An 11,766-nucleotide genomic window follows, 5' to 3' on the forward strand; every position below is an offset into this window, starting at 1 on the left:
TATTCATCATCATAATCATGGCTGCATTTCCAGTATTGGCGATAAGTAGTCGTCTGTCCACTAGATGGCGCATCGTTGCAGTGAGACGTAATTTTGTTTGAAGTTAAACGTGGGTTGGAATAACAATGGACGCTACCTACAAGGACTATAGTTTACGGCAGAGAACGTCTAATAAGGATAGGATGATGTTCACATGAAATGTAATTCCCATTTCTTCTTCAAGCCGAAATAAATCTGAGGATGTTTATCGGACATGCTTGGTTTTTACTGCAGGTACGTTAATCTTATAATATCAATAAGGACCTAGGTAATGTTACCGTTAGCGTTGGTTGAGTGATGGAGGCCAATTTGATTGATTGCATTTGTAGAAAACTATAAATGCGGTTATACCAAGCAAATTGATAGCAGCACTGTAATTGTATCTTTCGACTGTCATTTGTTGCATGTGCTACAAAAATCGTTCTGTGCAATGGAAGATTTACCAACGTTACACCGGTCTGATACAGTTTTGCCTATACATGCGTGAGACTGAGACGCCTGTTTATTTTGTTTTAAGTGCGTGCAGGGTGTGAGAGGGGAATCGATGTGCTTTGATTCCAGCTTGGTAGTTGTAGTCTGTGAAATTAAAAAGCACGTGTGTGTGAAGTATCCAAACAATGACACCTTCATTTCATTATGGCTGCTTTAGCAACACACCTTAAGCTACTGTGTAGTGGGTCCCATTTAGAAGTGGCTACTTCATTCGCGCTTTCCTTGACTCATGGAGCTGCGTGAATGTTATTACAACTTTTCGCCACGATATGGCAGTTTAAGTCCGCTTGATACTGTAAGGCGTGAAGCCATTGGTTTCAAAGGAGATTTTATTTGTGTCAGCCAGCATAGCCTATTGACAATTTATGTTGTAAATAGGCCTACCGAGCCTACCTGTAGCTTAGGGAAGCTAACAGCTTTCTATTAGGATCTAGTGTGTTAGTTACAGTTTTGTCATAACTCCCTGATGCATTTTTGCATTTAGAATAGCCAGAGCGTGAACAATATCGGGTGCCTATGGACTAGGCTTGGTGAACCCAGCCTGATCTGCCCGCTATTTATTTTTTTTTTGATTTCTTAAAAGATTGAGGTTGGTCTGGTGAAAGCCAGACTAGCCATGGACCTCAGTTACACAATGCAAGGGAACATGAATCAGCCTATATTTGCACGAACAATAACGGACAACAGCTCTTCAACTTTAGCCCGTTAAAATGTGTATGAACAGTCTAGCGACGCATTTCATCAAGGCCCATTTGGACATGTCAGTTATTTGCACCACTAGATGTAAAACAGCATTTCGTTTCAGACTACTGTTACTTAATTTGTGCATTAACAATAACGTTTCAGACTACTGTTACTTAATTTGTGCATTGACAATAAAGTATTACATGAACTAAAAATGACTAAAATTTTATGTAGAAGAAGAAACATTCACAAAAAATCCATCCATCCAAAAATGACCTTAGTTTTTGATAGCTGTTGAAAACGGCACGGAACTGACAGAGATGTTTTTGTTTATAAATAAATAAATAAATAAATAACATTATGCTGATACCTTTTGCTTTTCCCAAATACAATGTAGCCTACAGGTGTAAGTGACCCTTCATCAATCCAGTTGCAATGGATGAACTGTGATGAACTGCCCTACTTGTGATTGTTTAGAGATGTTAAAGGTTTTATAACAATGTTACATCTTCTTTGGCTATTCTACAATTTATTCACCTTTTCAGCACCAGTAGGCTACTCTCTGTGCAGCCGCACACACACACTCAGGCATGCCAAACAAGCATACACAAAAGTTTCAAGAGTGGGGGATGGAGTAAAATATGGAGACAAATTGAAGTGTGATTTATTTTCGCAGAACGGATGTACAGGACTGAGCGGCGGTCAAATTTTGTACCGCTATGCGGTACATCTAGTTGAAGATAGACTACTATTATCACTGCAACAGACATGAATAGCATGTTATGAATGAAACCTGTTGTCAATGTTTCATCTTTGTTTGATGATTTATCTTAATTGTTGAGAACCACCTCTACACACTACAAATACCTTAACAGAGAACATACAATTAAATATCAAACTCTGTGACGGTAGAAAGAATGTATGAAATACATTCTTAAACACATTCATCTAGCCTTGTCTTTGACATTAAGCCAGGGCCTTAAAGGGAAACTTCGATATAACAACCTAGGGCAAGGGATGTCAAACTCATGGGCCGGTTGGAACTGAAAGACTACTGTATGTATCATAAGATGTATAATATTATTGCACAATTGCCTCTACATTATTGATTACCAACAAATGAACTACTTTTGAATAGAGTAGAATTACCATAAGCATTATGGCAAGCAGAAGTGTGTTTATTAAAAAAAACATATGCTTGTGCATCAATGTATTTGCATTTACATAAATGTAAAAATATATTGTGTGGGCACCCACTCACGTTTCTCTGTGTTCTCATAATTTATCAGATCAAGAAACCTTCATCATTACTCATCCATCAAAGACAACAATTTTCAAGCAAGCGTTCTCGGGCCACATAATATGATGACTCAGCCGGCAGGCTTTGAGTTTGACACATTTTTTGACTGTAAAGTTTTGTTTGAATTTTCGTTTGACACACTGTAGCAATGTTGCCCCCAAATGCTATGCTATGTGCTATTCAGTTGTACATTGCATATTCTGGTCTTACTGAAAACTGCACCGATTGATTTTTGGTCCCCAACGAAAATGTGCACTCAATGTCATCCACAAATCTTAAAAGAGTTTCTCTTTAATATTGATTTAAATTCTTTATTTGGTTATTGTATAACTTTTCATCCAATGTTTAACACTAAGGGACTCTCTGTTGTGTTCTGTTGTATTGGACACAAAGATTACTCTGCATACATATTAAGGAAAAATGTATAGTCTGTTGGTCAGTCTTGAAATGTAACCAGACAAATAGGACCCCAGGGCACACCATTTGTGTGCTTCTCAGCACTGTGGGATTTAAGTTCTTCAGAAAAGAAAAGTGTCCAGTACCAATGGGAATGTGCCTGAACAATATCAGGTGGATTTCCCAGCAAAATTGTTCAAAAGGTGGCCTTGTTTATCATCAGCTTTAGTTATAAGTATAACAGTACTATAATGCTATTATAATGTTATCTGTAAAATCATTCACAGAGACATTATAATGAGATTCAAAGAATCCTCCATAGAAATGTATGGGGTTAGTTCATAATGCCAATATGGCGGTTATCTACACATATCCTGCCTCTTCCTGTAATGTAAGTAACCAACTGCACTGTTGGAAACAGCATGATTGATGCAATCTTCCGAAATAGCTGCCAAAAATATCTGTCCGAAGGCGTTACCAAGATGCTGCTGAGTGGTAAGACCTGCCTGTAAGGACTGTCATTCATCTGTTAAATGAGAGTCATCTATGTGGTCAGTAAATGTGCAGTTCCAGATCATGCTCCTACACTACATGCCAAGTATGCCACTGTATGACAACATTGTGTTTTGTTTAATGAGGTTCCAGTGAATCACTTGTGCTGAACCGTGATATACCTTGGAAAAAGTTTTATTCTCACTTATACTGACACGTTTATCAGTACATCAATAATTTATATACAAAGTATTACAAACATGTACATAGCTATTTACAGAAGCTTTACACTTTTTACAACATATACACATAAATTATAATTTACATTTCCTTCTACAGATCGACAGTTGACAGTCTGGACCCAAAATACTCCACAAAGACCTCAGGGTGGCCTCTGTAGAACTGCCCCAGCAGACGTTTCTTCTCCTTCACAGAGAGTTTGGAGTTCTCGTGGATAGTCCTAAGTAGAGCCCACAGCTCGTCCCTGGTGGTCTTCTTGATTGTCTCAGCGTAAGTCTGTCCCGAGATTCGTCTGCAGTAAGATGGACCTGTGACACGAAAAAGAACAGTCAGTCCTGCATGTCATTGGCCAGAGTCCTGCTGCTGTGGTTATGAGATGAGACTTATGGAATGTGTCTGTTTCAGACAGAAGCTCTCTGTTGCATAGTCCATCAGGGTGGATCACTTCTTACCTGTCACTACATCTGGGTCTTTTTTCCTGATGATGTTTGCCAGCTTATCACTGACGAGCTTATGCAAGGTCACTGGGATCTGGAGTTGGAGAGAACATAAACATAAACTTTACATCATACAATATATTGCATAAACATTTTTAATCCTGTGTCCACAGACAATAGTGATATTTCCGTTTTTTTTCTCTGCCATCCTGGTTGACCCAGTGTGATGAAATCATGACAAGATGTTGTGTGGAGGCCTACCTTAAAAAGGTCACAGTGTTTGTCCAACATGAACAGGACCATGAGGTCAACCTTCCCCTTGGCTAGTCGTGTGCTGTAAACAATGGCACTAGAGAAGGCCCTCTTCACTGCCATCCTGTTATCAATCTGAAAATACAATACACTGTTGTCAAACATCCACCTCTCAGAGCTCTTTTTAGGCGTCTCCATTTTTCTTGTCCTGCTCATTGCATTCTCAGGTCTACTATAATTGGAGGGTTATATTGAATACATAAGAAAGACTGTATCCTATTCTACAGAAGTCATGCAAACCATTCATCTCCATTCTGTGTCAGCTGTCAGATAAGATAAGCCATCTCCTGGGTAGACTGGTTGTGTGTCTGTCTGCTCACCTCCTTGTGTAACTTCACCTCCTGCGGCTGCGCGGCTGTTGCCATGAAGCGCAGCAGTCTGCGCAGCTCCTCACGGCTGCGCGCGTCCTGGAGCTTCAGACACAGCTGCAGGCCCTCCAACGCCTGCTCCCGCTTCCCATTCACTGCAAGGCACACAAACTCTATTAGGGGAGTGACAGGTACTCTCAGGTTCAGTATGAAGTCAAGTCTTAATTCTCGCTGGAATGAACAGTCAAAAATGGACCCTGTGTCTTTGGAGGGCAGTCTTGGAGGGAAGAGTCTGGTAATTGTAGCTATCTGTATGTAAACGTGTGCTATTTGTAACTACGTTTATTTTTCACCCGAAAAAGGTCTTCACATAAGTTAAAAGGCATTTTGACTCCCACAGTGTCTCCCAGTGCCAGCTCCCTCCTCTCACCTAGCAGCTCTGAGATGCCGCTGTGGATGTCGAACACGTGGTTGCTGAGCAGAGGCGGGTACTGTGGCTCGCCGTAGTGCTGCTCCAGCACGCTGTAGATCAGCCGCTTGCAGTCGTCCGGGTCGTCCGAGCACCTGGGCAGCCCTCGGCTCACGTCCACCACCAGCTGGTCGGGCAGGAACTCCAGGCAGTCCACAGCAGCCGAGAGCCAATCATCCGCCCTACAACAGGAGCAGAGAGAGAGAGAGTGACTGAGATACTGCGAGACATAGAAAAATGTTGATTTCAAACTAGAGTAGAAACAAAGAAAAACACATTCAGGGTAGAATGTGTATTTAGGAGACGCACAAAGAGATGGACAGGAAATACTAATCAGACCATGGCCCTCAGACAACTATCATAGTGCTGTGCACAGCAGTGAGTGCCCTACAGCCTGAGGGCTTTATGAACAGAGGGTATCCATCAAGCATGTTACGGAACAGTAGCGTGAGATGGGGAACCAGTGGTCTGTCGACAGCATGTGAGATGGCAGGATGCCCGCTAGTTCTTTCTTAAAACAAGAGAAATGGTTGAATTTCTGCTGAGCCTTTTAAACAAAGACGATTCACCAGTGGATAGAGACAGTAGCTACATTCAAGCCAGGCCTGTCTTTGTCTAAGTCCATTCATGGCATGGTCTGTGATGGCGAGACGGCTTGAAGTCTCTGAATCATTGTGATGACAGCTCAAATCTGATGGCTTAATGATATCATGCATCTCTAGCAACTTCTTCTATGTTCAAACTTGGAAAAAGTCTTTCTTCTAAAAATAGCATGCTACACTCACATCAGTTCCAGGAAGTTCCTTTCATGGAACTGATTCATTTTAAACCGTAAGTGTCAACACATAAAAGAACGGTTGATTGGTGTGTGTATTCTTCCTCAACAATGAGCTTAATTTTTTACCCAGTTCCAAGAAAAAATAACTGTAATTTAGCTACAAGACCATGAATAAAATGTAGCTCTGTTTTGACACCAGAAAGAGCAGCCAGTAGGCTACCTTATATCGTTTAATCCATGGAATGTACAAAATTGAAAGAATTCTAATGAAAACACCACTGACAGAGATAATGGAACATTTTGTTACTTATTTGATTGAGTGTCATAACATACTGTGATTCGCTGAAGGCTTTGAGGATCTCACGGTCGACGTAGTTGCTGGTGTAGAGCAGGTCGGGGTCACTGTCCATGCCGTGGAGGGAGGGCCGGGGCTTCTCACGGCCCTCCAGCAGACTCTCCAGCAGGGGGAGCTCTATCAGCTGCAGTAGCCTCAGCACCGTCTGCTGCTGCCACACTTCATCCACCACTGGATGGACAATGGCAAAAGGAAGAGCAGGTCAGTCACATAGCCTACCACCAGGCTGATACACGCATGTGTTTTAACTGACCATGTTAAGCAGCTGCATTTGCAATGTCATTCACACTGTTTATACTTTCTTTTTCCCCCGAAAAAAGTATTTACTGAACATTACGGTAGTGAGATAATGCATGCCAGATTTGCCAAGATACACTGTTATTATCAACTTTGATAACCAAGAATAGTTCAGGAAATAAAATATTTTCCATAATGTAATGATTAATGAATACTCAAATATCTGTGGCAGTACTGGCAATTATAACATCAAAAATTTAATTTTTATGAAGTGGATTTTATGAATGTACTCACACTCTTGTGATAACCCTAGATCAATCATTTGAGGCGTAATTGTTTTATAGTTGAGATCTCCTAGAACATCCTGCAAGGACTTGTCTGTTTTGACCGGGGAGATGTTTGAGTTCACCTGACTTTCTTGCCTGCAATGAATAAGCAACAAATTATTAGACAGTCATAAAATGGTTAGACAGTAATATTTAGCACAGTGTCATACTAACAATTACTGGTCTTTTAGCATTTTAAGATCAAAATTTGAAATGCAATTCAAAGCTATTTGATCATATGGATTAGGCTATATGTTACTGAGAGTTGTTTTCCTCAGGGCTATGATCCACAACAAAGGAAGTTAATCAATTGTAACACATCACACAATGTCAACACCTAAACATTACATTCATATCATGGCACAAATACTGCAATATAGCATGTTGCATCCTCCCTCTGCAGACATGTGTTAATGGTCACTCTCAACATAACATTACAAATGGCAGACATCAGTGATCTCTGTGAATGCAGCAAATGAACGAGCAGATAGGCATCTCAATTCTAAGACCAATATTTTTCCTATGATATTTTAGCCATGAAAAATGCATACTATTTCCAGATATACAATATTTCTCTTAAACCCTTGCCTCTGTGCAAAAGCCAAGAAATAAAGCAAACATTCAAAACATAACTGCAATGTGGCCAAATTGCATGTTAAATGGAGCTTCATACCTTTTAGATGGTGAAATATAAGTGTTCCTCTGTTGGCTAGGAGAGTGGTATGTATTCTCAATAGTTTCAGAGTTTGTGGTTGGAGTCTGTGTGTTCAGAAACCTGTATAGGCTGAAGCTACTGTCTTCAAAAGTGACTTTCCTCTTCTCCTTTCCAAACACTTTAGTTCCAACAGCCTCAAACACGCGAGATTCCATCAGAGCTTGACAGAGACGCACTGCCTTGGACCGGGGGACTTCGGCATCTCCGCAGAACTTGCTCTGAATGATGTGAGCCAGGACCACATCCACGGCCTCTGACCCCAGGAAGCAGTCATGGTAGGTCTTGAGGTTGTGCCTCCTCCGTTTCACCTCCACATGCTGCTGTAGGTTGTTGATGATGCTGCTCCATATGTAGGTGGCCCGGAAGGGCTTGCCAGCCATCCCCTGATCTGTTACGAGAGACGGAGAAAGAGAGTAAACACTTGTCTGAAACAGGTGAACCCAATCAGTGTGTCTGTGTCTAACTAACCAGATATGTTGATATTTCCAAACAAGTATCATCCTCCAAGTACACCCTTTTTTCTCAGGGGTCAAACTGAGAGGCAACTCTCCAAAGTTTTGACTTGACATCCAAAGTAAAGAGCCTACATTGCCAAAATAAACACAGAACAACACTGATGATGGCACCCATGGGATTAATTACTTCATAAAGGCCCCTTTTATTGCCCAACCTACACATCAATTTCTTACGCAATGAAAAATCTAGTTTTCCCTCGCTCACTGTGTCTGATTCCTGATGAACACCATCAACTTGCAGGGTGGTCGACCATCTTACATCACCAACTCCCTGCACATGCAGATACAATTATACTTGCTTCCCCCTTGCATTTACAACGCCTACTCATCGATACATAGGCCTGCTACAAGAGCACAATAGTTGGCAGCGGCATAAAGGCCCTTTTCTTGTCAGCCATCACAGAAAGGAGGGGAAGTGCGGTGGATGGGGACTTGCCGAAAGCATCTTCGAATCTGGCGGTTGCTTCTGGGGGTTTTGTGGCAATGAGGTCTACGCTTGGGCACGACTTTTGATGAGTCCCAGTAAGAGAAACAAAATGTCTGGGATGCAAATGTTTGCCTAGTCGTAAGAAAAGATGTAGTGGAGTAAGCAAATGGGCCTGAATCCTGTACCATTTTCCAACAGTTTGAGACCAACCCTGAAAGTTAAGGACAAAGCGATGACACTGATTGTTGCCGGCTGGCGGGACACATCTTGATAACCTCACATTCATTGGTTTCCTTGTTCCTTGTGAATGTCCTATAGGAATGATTTGCATACTACTGAACAATTGCATAACCTGGTTATGTGTTTTCATAAGGTGTTGTACTTGGAATATCAGACATCTGAAAATCTTTTAGCTAAAAGCTGTGAGCTGACATGAAACTTGTTAGGAAACCCTGAAGTGCATACAGTAGGCTTATAATTTAACTCAGGGCAGATAAGTTAAATTAAAACTCTAAAAAGATCAAAGCGCTGAAGATAAAATGCCATTGAAAGAAGATCCATGGTGATAATCTTCAGCTGATTTTAGGTTTAAGACCAATTAAACAGCCATCTGTAAAACCAGTTGGTGGAGCCCCTGTAATCCATTAAAAAGTAGAGATCTGAGCATCATAAGCCTATAAATCAACATTAAGACAAATAAACCAATTAAAGCAAGTCTGGCTGGTGGGAGGTAGGATGCAGTAAATGGGACTAAAGTAGAGGGGCTCTACCCCTCTCGGTATCAATGCCTGTGATTATTATCACCTTCGCCTCAAAATGGAGAGGGAATTTTGGTTAGGCCACACATTTCAATGTTTGTCAACTCACAAAGCCGCAAGAGGCTTGGCCTAAAGCATTCGGGAATTCCGCTTCCCTATGGAAAAGATTGCATTTGTATCCACAACATACAAGGCAAAATAATCGCAGAGGGAGTAGAAATAAGGGTAGCCTCATACGTTATTATTGCTGCACTGACAGTCCCTCGTGCAGTTCATATAGGAGCTCCAGGAAAAGTTTCACAAAAAAACAGTAGGCATATGAAAACGGCAGGTTAAACGACAACCAATTTAAACAACGCACAACCTAGGGAAAGACGCTCTGCTCGCATACCGCTGAATATGCACATGCAGACACAGGTTCAACCGACGCACCCTGGAGGGATATGTTAATGTTAAGCCTATAGGATAAGAGGGTCTATTTAAATATGAATACATTGGTATGCGCACGACTGAACTATCGGAACCGCCAAAACCAAAGTAGGCTACTCATTTAAAAAGATTCTGTCAAAATACATTCAACTTTTAATTTAGAACTACATGTACATGATCAATAACTGAAGTTAGCCTCACATTTAGGCTGTCTAAAAGTTCTAACTCATTCCCTTTGCGTTGAGATCAGGATTTTAAAAGTGAACAATACAATTTTATGTCATGTTAATCACAGTAAAATGTTGATACTCTCCCGAGAGTAGCCTAGTCTCATTATTCCCATGTCTTACCTGGGGGTCGATGCATGCGCAAAGATATTTCCCAAAGCACTGCGGCGTACTGTCCTATAGGCTGCTGAGACTGAACTACTAGACTTCTTGATAACTCCGTTCTTGTTGTTCTGCCGTGACGTAAATGGGAAGTCAATCCTGAAGCCACCACCCTCTTTGTCACACTTTGTTGGCATAAGTCACCTACGGTAGGATACGCCTGAAGACATAATTAGCATAACAGATAAACTGATGGCTCTCGACGAGAAGAACTTTGTGTGTGCTTTAAAACACAAGAGTTATCGTCTTTTTTTGTTTCAGTTGAGACTTGTGTGAAGTCAATTTTATTCTCTTTAGGCCTATACCTTTACACTTGTAAATGTACTTAAAATGATTTATGTCATATTCATTTTACTAACTTAAACCCAAAATCTGTTCACCAAATTCTCTCTCTCTCTCTCACTCACTCACTCACTCTTTCTCTCTCTCTCTCTCTCTCTCTCTCTCTCTCACACACACACACACACACACACACACACACACACACACACACACACACTATCAAACACGAAACACTGATTACACAGATGCTGATATGAACCATTATACTCTTGAGGACATTCAAAGCATGTACAAATGGCTCTGTGTGTGCCCATGACTGCCAACCCTGCATCGCGCTTAATTTCACACACTGTGCTGCTGCCATGTCACAATGTCCTCATGCAGGTATAGAGCTAAGCTTCACAGCATACAATGAGTTTGTCATTTTTCAAAAAACATGTTATCCCTATTTTTGTCATTTCCAATCATTTATGAGGTAAAATACATGTTAATACTATGAAGTAGAATAGCATTCTTGGTATTTCCAATCATTTACGAGGTAAAATACATGTTGTGGTTAATACTATGAAGTAGAATAGCATTCTTGGTATGGAACAGTCAAGAAAACTTCCTCTCTTTTGACCTTGAAGTCATAGGAATTGTTATCAAAGAATACTTACCCCTTTGAGTTCATTCAGACGTGCCATTCATAAATAGCCAAACAATACTGTAAAATCCTCTACGTAATCCTTTATTTGCTATTCCAGATCTGGTGCACACTTAATCCACCATTCTTTTCCCTCCTAAGGGTGACGGTAAATGGTCAATAAATCTTATTGTGTTATGCACTCTATAAACCTAACTAACACCCGCAAATTATTATTATTATTGAGAGGGCAATGGGGCAACCTAATGTCCAGAGAAGCAGGTAGAATCTAAAAATAAAAAACTTAGACATCAGACACAGATTACAGTAAATTAGAAATGAGTAAATTCTTATTAAGTTTGAGACTGGATGAGAGGCCATCTACAGAGGCCATTTACACTCTGCATCATAAATCAGGTGAAAGAGTGTAGACCAGCAACTTCTTCTCCCACACCACAGACAAGATGGCGTCTGTGTAAACTGTATAGTGTGCTAGTACTTTATATGTCTGTCATTGGCTACTGCATATGTGTGTACATGTATTATCAGTTGCACTGAGTTTCACAGTGGTATCTGTCTATCCTTCTATTGCATATTTTCATGTATGTACTGAAAGTGAACTGTGAATGGGAAACTATGTGAGAAATTAGTCATATCACAGAGTATGAACCAAACATACATACTAACTGCATATCCGCCATTGCAAAGTCTTGCACAGCCTGTATATCATTGGTGAGCAGACAGACTGTGTGAAATGAGAG

The 11,766-nt window shown here is 40.8% G+C and overlaps 1 protein-coding gene across 2 annotated transcripts; it reads right to left on the reverse strand.

Annotated features, from left to right (window-relative positions):
* Positions 1–3,591: 3,591 nt before the first annotated feature.
* On the reverse strand, positions 3,592–10,137 carry depdc7a (DEP domain containing 7, paralog a). Of its 2 annotated transcripts, none has more exons than XM_048263160.1 (9): positions 10,060–10,137; positions 7,539–7,968; positions 6,834–6,961; positions 6,281–6,473; positions 5,131–5,351; positions 4,713–4,855; positions 4,342–4,467; positions 4,096–4,174; positions 3,592–3,951 (listed from the first exon to the last, which is right to left on the reverse strand). In XM_048263160.1, the coding sequence occupies exons 1-9, from the start codon at positions 10,073–10,075 to the stop codon at positions 3,737–3,739; spliced, it is 1,551 nt and encodes a 516-aa protein (XP_048119117.1). In that variant the 5' UTR covers positions 10,076–10,137; the 3' UTR covers positions 3,592–3,736. The 2 variants fall into 2 exon arrangements, with proteins under 2 accessions (XP_048119117.1, XP_048119118.1); XM_048263161.1 differs by lacking the exon at positions 10,060–10,137 and adding an exon at positions 8,049–8,192.
* Between the last annotated feature and the right edge of the window lie 1,629 nt (positions 10,138–11,766).

The sequence above is a fragment of the Alosa alosa genome, chromosome 14, assembly GCF_017589495.1.
Source record: "Alosa alosa isolate M-15738 ecotype Scorff River chromosome 14, AALO_Geno_1.1, whole genome shotgun sequence".
Lineage (NCBI taxonomy): Eukaryota > Metazoa > Chordata > Actinopteri > Clupeiformes > Clupeidae > Alosa > Alosa alosa.